At 42.5% G+C, this 21,816-nt stretch overlaps 1 protein-coding gene across 2 annotated transcripts in view; it reads right to left on the bottom strand.

Annotated features, from left to right (window-relative positions):
• Window positions 1-14,013: 14,013 nt before the first annotated feature.
• Window positions 14,014-21,816, bottom strand: part of LOC306866933 (receptor-type tyrosine-protein phosphatase beta-like) — a 44,033-nt gene continuing 36,230 nt past the window's right edge. For both annotated transcript variants that reach the window (XM_079412384.1, XM_079412383.1), the window contains 18 exons: window positions 21,643-21,816; window positions 21,173-21,457; window positions 20,031-20,309; window positions 19,803-19,946; window positions 19,436-19,700; window positions 19,045-19,151; window positions 18,860-18,965; window positions 17,909-17,986; window positions 17,790-17,807; window positions 17,582-17,663; window positions 17,406-17,496; window positions 17,237-17,313; window positions 16,705-16,839; window positions 16,493-16,615; window positions 16,251-16,414; window positions 14,553-14,688; window positions 14,333-14,453; window positions 14,014-14,253 (listed from right to left, as the gene is read on the bottom strand). The exon at window positions 21,643-21,816 is cut by the window's right edge and continues 93 nt beyond it. In XM_079412384.1, the coding sequence (XP_079268510.1) occupies window positions 14,231-14,253; window positions 14,333-14,453; window positions 14,553-14,688; window positions 16,251-16,414; window positions 16,493-16,615; window positions 16,705-16,839; window positions 17,237-17,313; window positions 17,406-17,496; window positions 17,582-17,663; window positions 17,790-17,807; window positions 17,909-17,986; window positions 18,860-18,965; window positions 19,045-19,151; window positions 19,436-19,700; window positions 19,803-19,946; window positions 20,031-20,309; window positions 21,173-21,457; window positions 21,643-21,816 (2,408 nt within the window). In that variant the 3' untranslated portion in view covers window positions 14,014-14,230. The remainder of the gene's footprint in view (window positions 14,254-14,332; window positions 14,454-14,552; window positions 14,689-16,250; window positions 16,415-16,492; window positions 16,616-16,704; window positions 16,840-17,236; window positions 17,314-17,405; window positions 17,497-17,581; window positions 17,664-17,789; window positions 17,808-17,908; window positions 17,987-18,859; window positions 18,966-19,044; window positions 19,152-19,435; window positions 19,701-19,802; window positions 19,947-20,030; window positions 20,310-21,172; window positions 21,458-21,642) is intronic.

A 21,816-nucleotide genomic window follows, 5' to 3' on the forward strand; every position in this document is an offset into this window, starting at 1 on the left:
GTTGACCACCCCCCACTGACCATCAACAGCTCGACTGTGGAGAGAGTCAGCAGCACTAAATTCCTGGGGGTGCACATCACAGAGGATCTCACCTGGACCACCAACAGCGCCTACACTTTCTCCGCCGGCTGAAAAGAGCAAGTCTCCCTCCACCCATCCTCACCACATTCTACAGAGGCACCATTGAGAGTTTGCTGACCAGCTGCATCACTGTCTGGTACAGGAACTGCAGTGCTGCTGACCGCAAGACCCTCCAGCGGACAGTGAACACAGCTGCAAAGATCATCGGTGCCCCTCTCCCCTCCATACTGGACATTTTCCTTACGCGATGCTCCAGTAAAACCAACAGCATCATGAAGGACTCCACCCATCCCTCTCACAGTCTCTTCCAGCTCCTACCATCAGGAAGACGGTACCGGAGCATCAGAGCCCGCTCCGCCAGACTGCTCAACAGCTTTTTCCCCCAGGCTGTGAGAGCCCTGAACTCAAACCACCCCGCCCCCCTCTGAAACCCCATGCAAACCCCTACCTCCTGAAACATGGATGATACAAATCATCCTGCACTGTTCCCTAACCAGCTGCTTGACTCAAAATGTCTCTCTTTGCACATGTACAGTATTTGTAAAGCATTCGTATAGTTTGTATTTTTTTATCTTCTATTTTATATTTTGTGTAGGGTAAATATTTATGGGAAGCATTCGTATAGTTTGTATTTTTTATCCTTTATTCTTTTAGTTTGTATAGGGTAAATACTTATATATAGTATACTTATAGTTAAAATCTGTCAGTAGGTTAGTTGTGTATAGGTTTTTAGTGTTTTTTACTTCATTGTTGTATGTCTGTATTTATGTAGCACCGTGGTCCTGTGAGGCATGACATTTCGTTCCACTGTATGTCCCCACATGTAGCGGAATGACAATAAAGCTCAACTGGACTTGACTTAACTTGAAGTGAGCAACTTATCTTTTGAAAGACTGGGTGACGGTGCCAGATTGAGACCAAATCATTTCAGCCCATTGTAGTGCTTTGCCCGTCAGGAGGGATATAATGAAGGCTATTTTGGACCTTTCGGTAGGATACAGATGCAGTTGCATCTCTATGGCTAGCGAGCATTGCAGGAGGAACCCGTTGCACTCCTCCGCCACACCAGAGAAGGGCGCTGGTTTAGCCATGGGACTAGAGATCACGGGAGTCGAAGAAGAGGTGGTACTGGTTCCCGAGGTGTTCGGTGGTGCTGGCGGTGGTGAAGGAACAAGAACTCGGAGTGGGTCCACGAGTTCCTGGAAGGGGTTGGGATTACTCATGCTGTGTCTTCGGTGTGGTCCGGTCTTCTGTTATGGAAGCAGACTTCACACAATGGGTTAGTTCAATGCAGATGGATTTATTTGACAGCAGAGTAAAAGCAGATGAAGGGATGGTAAGTATTATTTTCAAATATCAGATCAATGGAGAGATGAGTCGATAACTGGAATGTATTTGCCTTGACAGGAACTCGTGGACGCTGGAAGAACCACACACACCTCACTGTGAAACTTGGACAGACTGGTAGGAGATCGCTGGAAGAAACTGGACAGGAGATTGGAGGACAAGACGCTGGAGAGGATACAGGAGGTAGGTTAACAGGCAGGTAAGTAAGTAACAGGTAAATCGCTGAGATAGCTTTAGGAGTACACTTCGTTAGAACGAGACCAGACGTTTGAGTGCAGTGAGGTATGTGGCTTTATGGTGCTTGGTGATGAGGCTCAGATAGTGTGCAGGTGTGCTCCATTAGTATTCAGGTGATGGTGTGCATTGTGATTGGATGGCGTGGGAGCCTGGCCGATCTGTGACATTGCCACAATGTATAGCAACATTTCTCAGAGGTCAGGTTTCAAGTATAATTTGTTCGAAGTAATGGTGATTCATATAATGTTATCCAAAGAAATAAGTATTAATGATAAATCCCCTGTGTTGGCTACTGTATACAGGTGCTTCAAGAAGTTATAGATCCTCTTCTGAATATTATCAATTTGTCATTGTCAGTAGGATATGTCCCAAAAACGGACTGTTATTAAGACTCTCATTTAAAAAAAAAAAAACACACAACTTGACCCCAAAGAATTAATTAAGTACAGACTGATCTCGAGTCTCCCTTTTCTGTCAAAGATATTAGAAAAGGTAGTATCATCACAACTATGTTCCTTCTTAGAGAAAAATGATATATGCGAGTATTTTCAGTTAGGTTTTAGACCATATCATAGTACTGAGTCTGCTCTCATTAGAGTTACAAATGACCTGCTTTTATCATCTGATCGTGGTTGCATCTCTCTATTAATGCGTTTGTATCTTCGACACTATCGACCACAACATTATTTTAAATAGACTAGAAAATTATGTTGGCATTAGAGGAAGTGCACTGGCATGGTTCAAATCATACTTATCTGACCGCCATCAATTTGTGGCAGTAAATGAAGAGGTATCATACCAATCACAAGTGCAGTATGGAGTACCTCAAGGCTCAGTACTTGGCCCCTCACTTTTCATGCTTTACATGTTACCCTTGGGAGATATCATTAGGAAACATGGTGTTAGCTTTCACTGTTATGCTAATGATACTCAGCTTCTTTGCGGCCTGATGAAACATACCAATTTTCAAAACTTTTGAAAATTGTTTTATATAATAAAAAAAACCTTGCTACGTGTACTGCGTTAAGCTAACTGAGACTTGTTTTAGCACTTGCATTTAATTGCTCTTTTGTTGATTTTGATTGCTTCCATTGTCCTCACTTGTAAGTCGCTTTGGATAAAAGCGTCTGCTATAACTAAATGTAAATATATATTATTTGTGAAAATACAGGTAGGCTACATGTATTGAACAGGTACATGTTGTTAAGCATTTACATTTAATTTCATGTATTTCCATATTAAACAGTAAAACTTAAAATTTTGAACAAATATAGTTTTAAGTAGTTATAGTTAATACTAATATTGTACTGTGTTAATATTAAACAATTTTCCATATTGATTTTAGGCAAGGCAAGGCAAGTTTATTTATATAGCACATTTCATACACAGTGGTAATTCAAAGTGCTTTACATAAAAGAAAGTGAAATAGACATTAAAAAATCAATAAAAACATGGAAATAAAAATAATAAAAACAAGGAATTTTAAAATAGAAATTGACTTAAAATAATACAATTTAAAGAAAATGATTATACTTAAAATTCATTGCAGTCAGTTGGGACATATAGCACAGTGCTCATTCAACAAATGCACAGTTAAACAGATGAGTTTTGAGTCTTGATTTAAATGTGGATAATGTTTTAGCACATCTGATCTCTTCTGGAAGCTGGTTCCAACTGTGGGCGGCATAATAGCTAAAAGCAGACTCCCCTTGTTTTGTGTGAACCCTTGGTATTTCTAACTGACTCGATCCTAATGATCTGAGTGGTCTGTTCGGTTTATATTCAGTGTTTTAGCAGGTGTTTTACCTGTATTTTTAATCATGATTTGCATTTTGCATTTTGTTGTGTTTTAGGGTTACGGGAAAGGAAACTTAGATAATGACCTGGCAGAAAATTACTAGTACCTTCTCCAGTTTTCTCCACTTTTTTTTTTTTTTACAGTATACCTAACTGATCAACAATTATAGGTTATATAAGTCAATAACAAGGTGTATCATAGATGAACAATTATTACTAAACAATTGAGACAGTGGAATTCACATGTGTGTACTGTTTGGCATATCTTTCCAACTTTCTTAAGGCCGATGTGCTGCTTGCTGACAAGCTGTTCAATGTAATTTAGACGGAAAATACATGCCTTTTTTATCATTTAAGTTACTTGTCGCATTTTGCTAAAAGTTGCCAAATAAAGTTCAGCTAAACGTGTTGCTAGGTGCTTTTTGGAAAAAACCCATTTGCTAGGTTAGCATGAAAAGTTGCCAAATCCGGCAACAAAATCGATAGGTTGGCAACATTGCCTGTTTTTCAGCTTCCTCGTTTAGCTTCAGATTTGCTTTCTGGAGTGATTTTTTTTCCAGATGCAAGGGCTTTGTTTAAAAATAAGGATGTTCAGCCAGTTTCATACCTTTTACCATGTTTGCTCCCCTATCTCTTTGGCTTTGTGTGATTCAGTCATGGGCTTGACGTGTAGCACCACTTACATTCTAGATGAGTCCTCAGAAATTAAATACCCTGTTAGCCTCATCAGGGTCCAGACCAAGTTCTTGTCAGTTGTGATGGGGCCTTGTCCTTTGTTGCTAAACTTTTGACTTTTGTCAAAACTTTGCAATATCATTTTCAAGTATTTTTGTTCTGTAGAATTTTTCTCCTTTAATCCGTTACCTGAGTTCCAAAACGGACATGAGCCTTTTAAATCCAAGGTCTAAAACCACTAAAACAACCGTGTGGTTGTCCGTGACCACTGCATCAGTCTTAGTAGACCTTGGATCTGTATCCTTCCATCCTGTCTTGCTTTTAAAAAGTTGAGACAATGATGGTCGAGAAGGATCTTTTGGTGGTATTTTTACCTGTATGCCCCCATTTTGACTACACTGTCACAGATACTACAGCAGCACTTCAGTAAAATACTCCACTGGTACTTTCTTCAAAGCCTTTGCCAGCTGTTACAACCTCTTAACTGGTCTAGGGCAGAAGTGCAACAGTAAAGTATGGCGTTGAGCTTGTGTGTGACAGCAGGTAAGCTCCTAGGCCACCTCCTAATGAAGACAGAAGCACATGCACCACCTGCCACCTGTAAGGGACAGAAGAAGAAAACGAAAGGACAACCCACAGAATGCACCTCAAACACTAAAAAACCTTTATCACTGCAGTGTCAACCTTCTGATAAACACCACACAGCCAGTGTCACACCACCTGGATCACCTACACCACAGAGGAGGCCAGATGTCAATGCAGGTCCAGCCCTGTATAAAACCACAAAGCACACTGTAACAAACAAGAACTGGAGAGCAATACTGCACAGATGACAAAAGTAAAATACACAACAAAATAACACAAACAATATTTAATATAATCCAATTAAATCAAATATCTAATCAAGTAGAAAAATTTAAACATGAAACTAGCAGGAATGCATCTAATCCTTCTCCGCCAGGGCAAGCGCTCCCTCGAGGACCACACCCGTGAGTTTTTGGATTTGGCATACCACACTCACTTTCTGAACAGTTTGCTCATTGTGTTTTATTGCTCTGGGTTCAATGAACTATTAAAATCACAACTTCTCATTTATGGTCATCAGGGGACCTTCTGTGAATGTGTAGCTAGCCCTTCAGCTGAGTGGTTCCTTTTTCACTGTGGAAGAGGTGGAGGAGGAGCCCACTGTGACCACGGTTTCCTGACCTATGCTGCTTAAGTTTGGGTTTCTGCTCACAATATCGGCCTGCATTTTCTCTTCCCAAGCCCTTCCAGTAATGGCAGTCGCCATATTTTGTGTGTGGGCCATACACACTTCTCCTGTTCTTCCCTTGCAGTCTTAAAAAATCCCCACTGCTATGATGTCACATGAACTATTTTACCGATCTCCTTGCTACGTTTCTGGATGTTGATCGTGTTAATTACATTGCTGATTATGGGAGGGTCAGAGTGCTGTCAGAATGCATCAAAAATATCTTAATTTGTGTTCCAAAGATGAACTAAGCTTTTACGGGAACAACATGGGGGCAAGTGATTAATAACAATATTTTCATTTTGAGGTGGAGTAACCCTTTAAGGTAGATCTTTTGCTGATAATAGAAACTAGTGTCAGTCTGGAGCGTGAGCTTTGTTTTAGTGAAACAAAATGCAGACATATCTAATATGATATACTTACCAAGAAGGATCAAGCAGGGAATCAAAGGCAGGTTACCCATATTCTCAAGGTCAGAAGGAGTGGCAGACATCTATTAGTAAAGAAAACAATTTAAGATGGCTCACAGTATCTGCAAAGGACAAATTAAAAAACTAAACAAAACAAACAAACAAAAAACAATGTGCTACTTGTTGCAATATTCTACAGCCTCTTAGATTCAGAGTAGGAAATCAAAATGATAATTTTCTGATAATTTACTCACCTATGCTGATTTAAACTCAGATGATGCAATAGATTATTTTTAATGAAGATGATATGCCTGTTTGTCCCTACGATGCAAAAGAAAATGGGGATCAAACTTTCAAGTAGCAACAGACAAACAGTAAATGGAGGATAAAGATTATTACTCACATTGTTTAGCCAGTTTTCTGAAGCGATTCAATTGGGTGAAAACAATTTTCACTGTATTTGCAATTCCATTCTCTAATTTGTGGTCCTTTGGTCTGATATTTTGATATCAGACAAAATGGCTGGTGATTAATCATACCTTTATGTTCCTTTTGGAGCTCGACCGTTTGGTTCCCACTGGTCTTCCACTGTATGGTCAGAACAGACATCATTTCTCCATGATAATACACCTGTCCTCCAAGAAAAAGTCCTAAGAGTTTGAGACAGCATAAGGTTCAGTAATTATGAGAGAACCATTTTTAGGTGAATGATTACTTCAACAAACAATAGGCAAACTTACATTTATTTTTAAAAGAATGAGTCCTTTGCTTCTCTGCAAAGTCAGCCTTCAGTAGTTGAACTACAAGGACAAGAATAATATAACGTAAAGAACAAAATGGCTGGTGATTAATCATACCTTTATGTTCCTTTTGGAGCTCGACAGTTTGGTTCCCACTGGTCTTCCACTGTATGGTCAGAACTAGCTTCTCTAGTTAACCAATTACAGACATCCCCCACAAAAAGTTTAAAAATAAAATAAAACTGTCTGTCGACTGTAATTCCGCTATTTTTGCAATCCCTAGCAGTGGTTTGCACATTCACAGTAATCATGCAAGAATTATGAATTTTGTTCATACACACATATCTTTTGCTTACATAAAGATTGGGACATGTGTCCATTGCATAAATTGTGATGGTAGTAAATAGCAAATCGAATGCAGTTTGAGTAAACTTATACAGTATGCTAACGAGCTAACAATGCTATCATATCTTGCTCGGTTACTGTTCAGTGATTAAAACACACTATCCTGTCATCAAATTACGCCTTGCTGGCTCTTTATAATGTATGTTAATATTCAGAATTGTTCTTGGTAACTTACAGATAAAACCAAAAGCGTAGTTGCAACTAACAGCAGCAGATAATGGACGGTGTGAACCTCATGCTAAAATTGTAACCATGCACACAAGATAAACAACATCATTATACAGTATTTTTTACTCAGATAAAGTTTAGGATGTGCAGGTTAGAAAAAAAAGAGAGTTTCTTACCAGTTTGTGTGTGATACGACGACAGTTCGTTCAAAGGGTTCACGCTCCTGTGGTAACTTGCTGATAAAGACACATCATCACGAATCCAATTTAGATCCCAAAAGCTTAATTGGATGTTTAAACTTTAATATTTAAAAGTAATAAGTACTTTAGAAATTAAACAATAAAAGGCAGAGCTGCAAAATTACCTCATGCAGATAAATGATGTTTTATTAACAAGGTTCGGGAGGAGCACGATCAGATAATCAGTCTGGCCAGGTGCAGCTTGTCAGCTAATCACCTTAACAAGCACATCAGGTGTATATATACAGCCAACTCACCTCTGTTCTATGACAGTTTTCCAGCACTCGGTTTTGCTTCTTTGCTCTCATATCACAGACGCATCTTTTTCTGGAAAATGAAAAAACCTGGACCGGAGATTTTTCGTATCCTCCATCGCAATCTGCAAGCTCTAGGCTCACTCCTTTTCCGTCAGTCACCACCGCCGAGCACCAGGCTTCATCACAGCAGGTGCTCTGCTAGACCAGCCACACGCTCTCCACAATGCCGAGGTTTAACCTCGCCTCAACCGACATCCTCGTCTCATTCGGCCATTCCAATATATCCTCCGATCGAAGTCTGTATTTAAGCCTGGAGCAAACGCTGATTTATTCTGACGAATCATTCTCGCAGAGGGCAAACAAGCGGATACGTGCGATCTGTTCGTTACACTGCAAATCAGCCAACCTCACTCCTAAATCCACTCCAGGCGCAAAGGCGGCCAATAGATCGAGCAAAGCCCCGATCTTGCCTCACTGTCCACCATCATTGTCCCGTACAAGACCCGGCTCTCCTAGAGCATTGGGTCGCAGTGGCAGGCCTCAAACGAGCAAAACCTCACTCGGCTCTTCTTTTCTCCGCAGTTCTTCCGGCCGCAGTGCCGTGTAGCCGGACCTCCAGCTCTCGTAGCAGTCAGCGCGAGGCTGCCTCCGGTAGCGGCGCAGGCCGTGTTGCAAACAAACTTTTGTGTGAAGGCAAGTCATTTGTTGCTAAAAATCGTTAAACAATGTGATGACATTATGGATGTTGATGTCATTTCAGTAACCATGACGCAAACTGCGCAGATCATGCAAGGAAATGATTCATTTTCTGTATTAATTTTCACTAGCATTTTACATGTATTTTAAATTGCACATTACTCCGATAGACGGATAAGATGTAAAATATTGTTTGAACTTAATTCTTCGAAAATCATTGTACCTAAATGAACAATTATGGGTGCAAACTAACAGCTAAGGTGTATCATAAAGAACCATTCATGGTCATTATTGAACAAATGCAACCCACTTTGCAAGTGTTGTGCATACTACTAGGCACCCCTCTTCAAGTCTCTACCAACTGATGTACGGCTTAGCTGGCCAGCTGTTTCAATACTTTCTTCTTTTCATGTGGTTAAGAGGAAAAACATGTATTTTCATCATTTTAAAACTTTTTTTTTTTTTTTTTGAAAGTTGTTAAAAGCCGTCATATTTTCTCCTGCTACTTCTAACCCCTCTTTCTTTTTCGGTGGTCTCCAGCTCCCACAGCACACGCTAGCTTGAGTCTGCCTCCGCTAGCTGCGCAGGCTGCACAGGCTCTCCAGCAATTTTTCTCCGAATATCAAGCCTCCACGGCCTACAGCTACAGAAGCTAAAATGAGCACAAAGTTGCTTATGCTTGCAACACATGCCCTCACATCTCAGTCTTTTCCTCCCGTTACTTCGAATCTTTTGAGTGGCCTCCAGCTCCCATATCACACGCTAGCGTGAGTCTGACTCCGCAGGCTGCACAGGCTTTTCAGGATGTCAAAAACCCCACTCCTGTGGTCTACAATAGCTGAAGGAAACGTGAGCCTGCCTCCGCTTGCCCTCACATCTCGGGCTTTTCTAATGACCCCTTTTTCTTTTCAGTCGCCTCCAGCTCCCATGGTAGACACTAGCCCAGAGGCCTATTGAAAAGTCAGGCTGCCTCTGCTGCAGGGTTGTCAAATTAGAATTTTGAATATTTGTTGAGTTAAAAATAAAAATCCTCATTCGAATGCAAAAACGATGCATTCGAATTTTAGGCGTGTCAGGCAGCCTTATCAGTGGCACACAGAATGCATATTTTGCACATTTTCTAGAGTGACCTCACTTTTAGACTCGCATCTCGCACGAGAGAAGCATGTTTAGGAAGCTATGTAATATTCCGAGTATGGGTCACCATACTTGGCTGAATGTCACGTCACTTCACTTCACTTCAATATGTCTAATTGGCTCTCGTCTCTTTATATCAAACTATGCATACATGATGCTGTTTTGTTCACCATTGTTTAAGCAACTTAATTGATTTATATTCGGTTCATAAAGATTATGCACTTTTTCACAGATAGTCATGTTTTATTGCTTTAATAAACGTGCATTAGTTATTTTGCTCTATGCACCTTCCCGTGGCCTCAGGAGAGAAGCCAAAGCTTTTTCCCCCTAACTGAAATTATGCCTTTCAAATTTGAATAGAATTCGAATATCGATAATATTTAGGTGGAAAATTCCATTTTTGTTTTTCAGCCATTTCTGACAGCCCGACTCTGCCGTCAGGTGTGTCCCATACTCCTTTCCCCCATAGCTCCCTACTTCTTTCAAAATAACGTTGTCTTTTTCCAGATCAAGTTCCGGCTCCCCTCGAGATTCAAGACGCAGCAGGCCATCAGCAAGCATGGGCCACGCCCCAGACTCGGCCGCTCCTCACACTGCATTGCCTCTCTCCTCTTCTCAATAAATCACTGCGGTGCCTTAAGCTACAGCGCCACATGCAATGCCGCTGGCTTAGCTTCCCAAACTCCCATCCTTCGCACTCCCTTCCTTCTACCTCTGGCGGCAGATGCTAGCGTGAGGCTGCCTCCGCTAGCCACTCAAGCTCAGCCACCTTACACTTACCATTTCGCTACTCCTTTTCCCTGTCAATGGCCAGCAGCCCCTGCTACAGACATCCAAGTAGGGCATCATCAGCCAGCAATGCAAGCTTACTGGCCTTCTCCCTCATTTCCTTCTACCTCTTCCTACATGCTTCCCTAAGCACCAAAGGCTAATCCGTGCGCGAGGCTGCCTCCGCAAACGGTTTCGGCCCCTCCCTATCTTCTTTTTAACCCTTCTCTCCAATCTAAACCCCCAGTACACTTCATTGACTCAAGCTCTCGGTCAATGGTCATCGAACGCCTTCAAGAGCTATATCAGGAACAATAATTTTCACAAAGGAAGCCATCTAACTCTGACCAGTTTAGTGAAATTTGATACTGCCACTGCAGTGCCCTGCTCATTTATTACCACCGCTGCGGTGCCCCGCTTAATTCAATACTGCCAGTGCCGCCGCAGTGCTCTGCACATTTGATAATGCTGCTGCAGTGCCCAGTTTAATTTGATCCTGCCGCCGCAGTGTCCCGCTAATTTGATCCTGCCACAGCAGTGCCCTGCTAAATTTGATTTTGCCGTTGCAGTGCCCGGCTCATTTGATACTGCCGCTGCAGTGCCCGGCTCATTTGATACTGCTGTTGCAGTGCCCGGCTCATTTGATACTGCCGCTGCAGTGCCCGGCTCATTTGATAATGCCGCTGCAGTGCCCGGCTCATTTGATACTGCTGCTGCAGTGCCCGGCTCATTTGATAATGCCGCTGCAGTGCCCGGCTCATTTGATAATGCCGCTGCAGTGCCCGGCTCAATTTGATCCTGCTGTTGCAGTGCCCGGCTCATTTGATATACTGCCACTGCCGTACCCTGCTCCGCTCCGTTGCAGTGCCCGGCTCATTTGATACTGCCGTTGCTGTGCCCTGCTCAATTTGTTACTGCCGTTGCAGTGCCCGGCTCATTCAATACTACCGCTGCAGTGCTCTGCTCATTTGAAACTGCCGCAGGAATGCCTCACTTAATTTGGTACTACCGCTGCAGTGCCCTGCTCAATTAGAAACTGCCGCTGCAGTGCCTCACTTAATTTGGTACTACCGCTGCAGTGCCCTGCTCAATTTGATACTGCCGTTGCAGTCCCCGGCTCATTTGATACTGCCGTTGCAGTGCCCAGCTCCGTTCATTCAATACTAACGCTGCAGTGCCCTGCTCAATTAGAAACTGCCGCTGCAGTGCCTCACTTAATTTGGTACTACTGCTGCAGTGCCCTGCTCAATTTGATACTGCCGTTGCAGTGCCCGGCTCATTTGATACTGCCGTTGCAGTGCCCAGCTCCGTTCATTCAATACTAACGCTGCAGTGCCCTGCTCAATTAGAAACTGCCGCTGCAGTGCCTCACTTAATTTGGTACTACTGCTGCAGTGCCCTGCTCAATTTGATACTGCCGTTGCAGTGCCCGGCTCATTTGATACTGCCGTTGCAGTGCCCAGCTCCGTTCATTCAATACTACCGCTGCAGTGCCCTGCTCATTTCAAACTGCCGCAGGAATGCCTCACTTAATTTGGTACTACCGCTGCAGTGCCCTGTTCAATTAGAAACTGCCGCTGCAGTGCCTCACTTAATTTGGTACTACCGCTGCAGTACCCTGCTCCGCTCATTCAATACTGCCACTGCAGTGCCTTGCATAATTTCTATACTGTCACTGCAGTGCCTCGCATAATTTGATCCTGCCGCTGCTGTGCCCTGCTCAGTTCATTCGATAATGCCGCTGCAGAGCTTTGCATAATTCGACACTACCACTGCAGTTCCCTGCTTAATTTAATAATGCCATTGCAGTGCCCCACCCAGCTGATACTGCCGCAGCAGTGCCCCGCTCATCTGATACTGCCGCAGCAGTGCCCCGCTCATCTGATACTGCCGCAGCAGTGCCCCGCTCATCTGATACTGCCGCAGCAGTGCCCCGCTCATTTGAAATTGCCGCAGCAGTGCCCTGCATAATTTTATAATGCCATTGCAGTGCCCCACCCAGCTGATACTCCCTCTACAGTGCCCCGCTCATCTGATACTGCCACAGCAGTGCCCCGCTCATCTGATACTGCCGCAGCAGTGCCCCGCTCATTTGAAACTGCCGCAGCAGTGCCCTGCATAATTTTATGCCATTGCAGTGCCCCACCCAGCTGATACTCCCGCTACAGTGCCCCGCTCAATTTGATACTGCCGCAGCAGTGCCCCGCTCATCTGATACTGCCGCAGCAGTGCCCCGCTCATCTGATACTGCCGCAGCAGTGCCCCGCTCTTTTATAGGAGGATGGAGGCTCTCCCTTCCGGTGCAGCAGAGCTGCGGCTCCCTCCGGTCGCAGCGGGAGCCCTCCATCCGTTGTTCCGAGTTTTCAAGGCTCATTCAGCACTGTACAGGGCTCCCCCTTCCGGAGCAGCAGAGCCGCAGCTCCCTTCGGTCACCGTGAGAGCCCTTCATCGTTTCGAGCCTCATGGCTCATTCAGCATCGAACGGGGCTCTCCCTTCCGGTGCAGCAGAGCCGCAGCTCCCTTCGGTCGCAGTGAGAGCCCTGCATCTGACGTTTCAAACCACGCCAAGTATTCAGCTGCAAGAGGGTCTCTCCCTTCCGGTGCAGCAGAGCCGCAGCTCCCTTCGGATGCAGCGAGAGTCCCTCACCTGGCCTTCCATCGTGCTCCTCATTTCGCCTCCTCGCACAACCTCTTTTTTCATGACAAGCATATTTGTGGGGGGCTACTAACAATTTCCTCTCCGGGTGATGTCCCATGCCATAAGCTTCTTTTGGGGAGTTCTCTGGGTTCGGGCTCCATACCGAGCTCGGAGCCCTCCCTCCTGACAGCCCGCCAAATATGCTTACTAATTGCTCAATCATATTATATGTTAGTGCGAACTCGTGAAACTAAGATGTCGTCCTATGCGCACGTACAAGGGAAAATATGGTATTATGCTGTTAAATAACAGTGTCTTACTGTTGCTGGTCATCTTGTCCCACAATGCATTGCAAAAAACAGTAACGTACTGTTATTGTATGAAAACAGCATTTTACTGTTAAATTTCCTTGTAAATTTACAGAATTTTTTTACAGTGTACCTTCGGGAAGGCGATACAGGTCAATTAAAACACGCACGGCCAGATTTTCAAATAGTTTTTATCAGAGCCATTCAGTCCCTGAACTAAAGGATGATTTGCACTATTTATTTATGTCAATCCTTGTGGACTGTGCAATAATTTCTGTATTTAGAACTGCACTTTATTGTCTTACCTGCATCATTCACGTTTTCATGGATTTGATTACGTATAGTGGTCTATGTGTATGTGGTTATCATATTGTAGCATCTCTGTGTGTAGTCTCTGAAGTTTCATTGCATTCTGATGCAATGACAATAAAAGCTTATAACTGAAATTGCTTAATTGGTGTCTGGAAGACTGACACCATCGGCTAAGGACACAACTTAAACAGAATTAAGATGGGTGAAGGGACTATTAAACTGAAATGAATTAATATGGAACTAACTGGAGCTAAATAACAACATTGCTGACTTTTGTAGAACTGTTTATAGCTGATTGATTAACTTTTTAATTGATTTTAACAAAACCAACACTGAGTAACTACACTATTGTCTTTTGAAGCTGCTTTATTGCAGAATCTGAACTGTCTCTATAGTGTTTCTATAACTGATTCTGCTGTTTCAGGTTGATCTCTGTGAATCTACTTTGACACAATCTTTATTGTATAAAGCTCTATAGAAATAAAGGTGACTTGACTGTATAATGCGTTCAGATACATGGTACAGCAAAACAGACAATTTTGTTTTGTAGTATTTTTATTAATATAAAATAAGCTACAACATTTAATTAGTGATGCACATTATATTATGCAAGAATTAACAAACTCTTAATATTGAATAATATATGTACATGATATAATTCTGTTACATCTAGGCATAAACATAGCATATTACCATTTTCAAATACATTTTTACATGTGTTTGACATTAAAGTGTTTGGTCTCTTTTTTTATCCACCTGCACATCAGCGTTTGGAGTAGACCAGATCTATATGAGGAAATACAAAATATGAATTAGATATAAGATATATATGATACAGACATGCAGACATTAGCTGCACACTAACCTCTGTGGTAATCTGGATGCACATTTTCATAGATGGGATACAAGAGGTTTTCCTGTTCACTGCGCAGTTTTCTTGCCCGGAGCACGTCTCGCACACACTGATAGAGGTACGAGTACTGGCACTGGTGCAACACACATGACAAACACATTTGATATACTTATGTGTGTGTGTATTCTCTCTGTTTCAAAAGCAGTGGTGTTTTTTACAGATGAGCACTCACCTCCGTCTGCACCATGTGTGTGCGATGAAGTCTCAGATCAAACAAAGCACTGTAGATGTCCACCGTGTCTCTAGTGTCCAGCTGCTGAAGGACTCTGTCAAGAGCGATAAAGGTTCCGGTGCGGCCCACTCCAGCACTGTCAGAGATAAAAAGTGCACAACGATAAACACTCCTCCTTCAGAGGAAGATCTAGATTTGCTGAAGTTGCTTTGCAGCAAGTATACTAGATCTCGAGCAGAATATTACGCTTTGCTTACTTCGAATTATGTTTGTCAGTTACTCTTATACAGACAGAAATTTGCAAGCATTTGGAGAGACATTTCCATTTGGGACAGCTTATTTTGATTTCCAGATAAGAGTTAGACGTAGGCCTAAAAGGTACAAGTTAAGTGGTTTCAGTCATTTTTATCCGACAGAATTTGTTTTGTCAAAGTAGGTAACTTCTCTTCCTCCATTGCTCATCTCACCTGTGGCCTCCCTCAGGGCTCGATATTGGCGCCCTCCCTTTTTTCCCTGTACATGCTTCCTTTGGGTCACATTCTAAGAAAGCATGGGGTGTCTTTTCATTTCTACGCTGATGACACCCAGATCTATTTACCTTTTAAGAAAAATTATCCTTCAGCACTTTGTACTTTAATAAGGTGCTTAGAAGAGGTCAAAATCTGGCTTGCTTAACATTTTTTAACATTAAATGAAGATAAAACAGAGGTGATTGTTTTTAGTTCTACTGATCATTCTCAGGCTATCAGCCTAGATCTGGGCTTATCGGCCTCCAGATCTTCTCGGTTGCAAAATCTGGGTGTCCATCTCGATGAGTCAATAAAATTGGATAAACATATCTCTTCTGAAATTGGTTCCAGTTTTTATCAACTACGCTTGCTGTCTAAAATCAAACACTTTTTAAATGCCACAATGTTAGAGACTGTTGTCCATACCTCTATTACCTCACGTTTAGATGACTGCAACGCACTATATTACGGTATTTCAAAATCACAAATCACTCGCCTACAATTGGTTCAAAACGCTGCTGCTAGATTTATTCAAAATAGTCGCAAATATGATCACATCACCCCTATACTGAGGGCCCTCCACTGGCTGCCTATTCAATTTAGAATCGATTTTAAAATTATCTTATTGGTGTACAAATCTTTACATAACCAAGCCCCTAGCTATCTTTCAGAGCTGTTGCAGTTTTATACTCCCACTAGAAGTCTAAGATCCAGTGATCAGAATCTCCTTTTAGTCCCTCTGTCCAGACTTAAATGTAGAGGGGATCGAGCTTTCTGTGGTCGGGCCTCGGTTATGGAACAATCTGCCGCCTGAGATTAGAGTGGCATCTTCCCTATCCGTTTTCAAGTCACTTTTAAAAACACACTTGTTTGATCTGGCCTACTAATATCCCTTTCTTATTACACTGTATTATGGTCTGGATTATTACTCTGTTTCAAGAATGTCTATTTGGCTTTTTGGTTTTTAATTTATATGTTGTATTATCTCTGTTTTATGTGTTTATGGTTTGATTTGAATGCAAAGCACTTTGGTCAGTCTTGTGGCTGTTTTTAAATGTGCTTGATAAATAAATGAACTTGAACTTGACAACTTCAGTCCTGGACGGCCCCATTCTTGGCTTGAGTGGATTCACAGACTACACAAGACTATGATTCAAGGTAATGTTGTGATAATAATTGGTCTGTTCACCTGCAGTGCACTACAGTGGCTCCAGAGAAGGGCGTCCGGTTGATATAATCTCTCACAGTTCGCACGAACTGAATGAGCGACTGCGTGATCTCTGGAACGCCGTGATCCGGCCACACGGTGTAGTGAAACTGACGCACCACTCTGGAATAGCTCAGCTGCTCCTCCTGGACAGACATGCAGCACGGCTCATTAGTGTACTCCTAGCAGAACTCATCTGTGAGGAACAGAGACGTTATACCCACGTTGCAGATCTTGAATTCTCGGATGGTCCACTCGGGCAGCACAGACTCGGACTGCATCTGGACGACCAGATCCCCATAGTACAGCGGCTCCTGATCAAATGGCCAGTAATGGTCACACTTCACCTAAATAAGAGAGTCAAACACAAATTCATTGAGCTGACGCCAAAAGAGCCTCATGAGCAGAAGAATCACGTGTGATCATATGGACATACCCTTCCTTTCTCAACACATTGTGTCACCATAACTATGTTGTGCACGTTCTGCTCCCAGACCATCTTCCAGAAATCGTCTTTAGTGCCAGGTAAAGGACCCTGAGTCGCTATATACTCCCGTCTGAAGTTATTGCCCTTTAAAACAAACCATGTGATATGTTTAGTTAAGTGTCACTGGTTAGCCTTAGGAGAGAAACAAGTACTTATAGTATATTTTTGCCCACCACTAGACAGATATTTTACATTTAGTACCAATAGCATTTTACTTATTTATTTTTTACACAATTTTTGTTGCTATTTATACTTGGTAAGAACTGTATCTAACACTATTTACCATATTTTTGATGAAATCATGTGTCAAATGCTTTTAATTGAAATATTTATTACTTAAATACACAACCATGTCTGGCAAACTATAGCCTCACAAAATGCATGCACATTATTTTTTTTGTGGTCTGTAATTCAACATGCTTTTTGTATGACAGACTTTTGACTTGTGTTATTAATGTACTTCCATGGCCAGAGATCTTACAGGAATATAGCTGGCATTAATATAATCTGAGCAGGAGTCATCATCAACATAGGACAGCTTCACCCGTGTAGAATCATCTGTTCAAGGAACACGTCAAAATACATTTAGAAAAACTGTATTACAATAATATTAGCTATTTTAACAAACACTCTGATTTGCCTGGACGTACAAGGCAGAATATTGTTGTAGCGATTTTTGCCTCTGTTTTCAGGCAATAACGCTGCATCTTGAGGTTGGTTACGACCAACATCCTTCAGGTCCTGAAAGCAGAACAAAGAGTTAATGTGTTCATTCTGAAACATCCCAAATATCATATTATGAAATGTGGAGGATAGTGTATTTTACCTCATATTCCTCAGAAAGGAGGTAGTTGGAGTCTGCTCGAAGTTTAGCTAAATGGGACTCAAAATTTGTGATGCTGATGGGACTGTAGTTGGAAAAGACAAAACTATCTTACAATAAATAACAGAAAAAAATCAAGAGTGCATTTAAAGAACATACGGTATACTGAAAATATCACAAAAATATCCTGCTCTGGGATGTAATACAGTACCTTGAGACACGACGGTTCCTAAAACACAGGAGAAAATCACACTGTAATAAGAATTTACGCTGCTGTTTAACTGCCATTATAACCTGTAGTAAAGATGATATAAATGCAGTCACTCTTACCCTCTAACAATGACGTGACTTCCCGAGGGTTGTCTTTCTCTTCTCAAACTCATTCTGACCACAGGCTCTTGTGCACTCCTGGGAAAGACAAAAACCTGCCATCACTAACTAATGACTGCCTGAGACTTGTCATCTTCAGTATCTGATTAGATATTGTTCTGTTCCTCAGCTAAAGTCAATACTAACTCATCACTGCCAATCAATCATCGCCAACTCTAAAACAGGGGTTCTCAGCTCTGAGTTTAGCTCCAACCCTAATCAAACACACCTGAACAAGATAATCAAGGTCTTCATGATCACTAGAAAGCTGCTGGCGAGTTTGCTCAAGGTTGGAGCTAAACTAGGGCCCCTGCTCTAAACCATTATTACAAACCATCAGCTCTAACTCAAACTGATCATCATAAACTCATCATTACTGTCACTGACACATCATGCCAAACACACCACAAACCTGTATCAACATGTCTGTCAACTTAAACCAGTCTCTATTCATTTTTCCTGGCTAACCTGTCATTACTACACCATCACCACAAACTAGGAGTGTTGCAATATGCCTATATTGACGTAAATAAATGTGATATTTAAAGAATGCAATATTGATACTGTATTAATACTAAACATACAAAAATATTGTCAATAATCCAGCATCAGTAACTCTGGTTGGCACTCCAGCAAAGTAGGTGGAGGTGAATGTTGATGAATTTGACTGATAGCATTATTATCTTTTTATTTTTCAACATTTCTATAGACACTGTGAACATTGGGATTGTAAATTCTCTTGTTCAAGCCCTACCACAAACTGTTATCATCTTCAGTAACCCCTCAAATCAGTTGCGTAAGAGGTCTATGATGTTTAGGACAGGACATGTTGTATTTGAGTTTTAGATTTGATGTTCTTAATATTGACTTTTGATCACTTTAGTAAAGTGCAAATTGTAAAGTGGGACTCACATTTTGTGGACTTTCTGTCTGCAGATCAGCAGAACAATTAATCCCACCATGGTGGCGATGAGGAAGAGTCCAGCGCTGACCCCTTCGATGACCCCACTCAATGGCTCTGAACACACACATATATGAAGAGTTAACCAGCACATCTTACCAGTCGCCCTTTAATATGGTCAAGCCACGTGTGATACCTGCGTCTGTCATGAGGGGCTTGGACAGGTATGTATCTGTATAGAGCGGAGAGAGAAACTCCTCGTGATCCTCATCAAATAGTTTCGTAAACGCTCGAACACTGAGTCTGAGAATCACAAGACAAACAGACGAAGAGATCACCAACAATCACCTGACTGCAGACGCCATTTGACCTTCGCATGTTTGTTAATAATGGCATGAATGTGGATTTGAGCATCCTAGAAACATATGTGTTCAAGGGCTAAACGTGAGGTTAGGGATAGGTTTAACCCTTTAAACTCACATGACCATCTCCTGAGACGTTGGTTAAGTTTTGGATAAACCCGGTCATGTAGGAACACCCTATCATCAACAAACAGCACAGTCTGACTGCAGTGTCAGATTCATCACCTGTATGCTGTCTTGGGCTTCAGTGGGCCATCACAGAAGATCGCCTGGTGTTGAGATGCGTCAGCTGATGGTTTCTGATCACATCGTCCTCCCAGACTCTCCATGCCCGACCCCAGGTGGATCTCAAACTCCTGTATTGTGCTCTGGCTCTCGTCGCAGTGGCTGTGGAAGTAGCTGGTCTGATAAGCTTTGACAGAGCTGTTGGATCTGTAGTCCAGGTATGAGGGAAGAGGATGATGCTGGTATGGCTGCTGGTTTTCACTGTCTGAATCCAACCAAAGAGAAGGGTCATTGTATTACTTTGGTCGTGTAAGGAGGCAAGAGGACCTCTGAGTAACATAAAAAAGAGGAAAGAATGGCTTCCAACCATCAGATTCAGTTACGATGATGGAGAAGAATTTCACAGCACCGTTGATATCACTGAACCAGCTGCAGTTGAACTGGAAGATTATGCTTGACTTGGTTAGCTGAACTGTATTCTCATCGACACGGGTCGAGGGCAGAGGTGGACCTGAGAAGACACAAACTATTCAGGAACCGTTCCCGTCAGAAAGTTATCTGATGATTAATATCAAACAAAACCCCCCTAACTCACGGTCTATCATAGTGACCACATTCTCCATGACTGCCTCACTGGTCATGCTGTCAGAGATGACTTTGACAGAGACGGTGTACTGCTTATGAGGCTCCAGATCTTTGATCAGATAGACGGTGTTCTCTTTGACTGTGCGCTGGGAGTACACCATTCTCTGAGAGTCCTTTCTCGAGCACTCGATGGTGTACGAGTCAAAGTCAGCTTCTGGGGGACTCCAGGAACAGGAGATGGCTGTGGAGTTCTGAGGACGGCAGTGCAGACTCTGAACACGCTCCGGCTCTAAAGACAGAAAAAAACACACACATTCCACTAGTGCTACACCTACAGATAATGCCATATGTTATTGTAGTTGAGTGGTTTATTACTCTGCTATTACAGTTTTTTTTCAACTGCTTACACACAAAATCTTTCCTTGTCACACAATTTCTGAAAGCTGACACTGAAACACCAGGACCACACACCAAATCTGCAAAACCAGACACTAATTCTCAGCCTTTGACTCAGTTTTCAATTTCAGAAAACACTTGTTGCAAAACACAACACACAATTCTCTATGAAACACACACAAATCTAACAGAAATTAATATTACGGCAAAGGTGTTTGCAAATGTTTGCTTTTGAGATTTTGAGTGTTTGTGATATTTTGAATGCAGTGCTTCATTTTGCAAGAGATGTGAGGCATTTTGTATTTTGTGTGTAATTCTTGGATTTGTGTGTGAAGTTTGGAAAAAAAGAGGCAAAGTTCTGAAAATGTAAGAAGTTACACATTTAAAAAAAAAAACTGTAAGCAATAGAGCAGGGGTTCTCAACTGGCCCTCGAGATCCACTTTGCTGCAGAGTTTAGCTCCAACACCTAATCTAACACACCTGAACAAGCTAATCTAGGTTTACAGGGTCTTTACCTAGAAGGTGAGTTTCAGATCAAGGTTGGACCTAAACTCTGCAGAACCCCTGCAGCACATACTTGTCACCCTCATGCAAGTCTCTGCAGAGACAGATTGCTGTCCAAACTGAGATGATTCTGGTGACCAGTTGTCTGTAGACTGGTGGAATAATTAAAAAGCCTGGTTTGGACATACTGTTTCCCGTAGGAATGACGGATAAACTGATTCTTATACATGTGTGTCTGGTGCTCCACTAACTTGTCCTGATGCTCCTGTAGACCGGAAAGCTGTAGGTAGGGTTGTTGGTTCCGGCGCCGCTGACCGTACGCAGGCTGATGTTGTACTGGCGGCCAGGGTGCATGCCTTTCAGAATACGGTTTCCAGATATGGGGCTGTGGTAGGGGTTGAACACAGACAGATGGTCCCTGGGGCTCCACTGAAGGTCAAAGTCATCATAATCAGTGTTTTCTGGACTGCTCCAGGTGATCTCCAGGGAGGTGTTAGTGATTTCTCCAAAGGAGAACGAGACAGGTGGCCTAGGGTCTACAATACATCAAAGCCATTAAGGAGAAGAGTCCAACATATACAATCAGTACTGCAATTAATTACTGATTCCAAAGTTAAACTGAAGGAAACTGTGACCCATCTTAAGGTCTGTTGCGATCGATTCAACACGTCTAGTTCATGTTGTCATGTATTATTTCTTACGACTTACAGGATGCACTTACCCGTCCTGCCGGTAGTAGTTGCCATGTTGGTGAGATCTCCACTGTGTGTAAGGACCACAGCCTGGTACAGTCGTCCAGCCACCAGCCTTTGAAACGTGTAGCTTCTGCTCTCCGGGCCCAAGTTCTGCTCTGCTTGTTGAGTCCCATCAGGGTTGTAGATCAGGAGGGTGTAGC

The sequence above is a fragment of the Barbus barbus genome (genome assembly GCF_936440315.1).
Source record: "Barbus barbus genome assembly, chromosome: 48".
Taxonomy (NCBI): domain Eukaryota; kingdom Metazoa; phylum Chordata; class Actinopteri; order Cypriniformes; family Cyprinidae; genus Barbus; species Barbus barbus.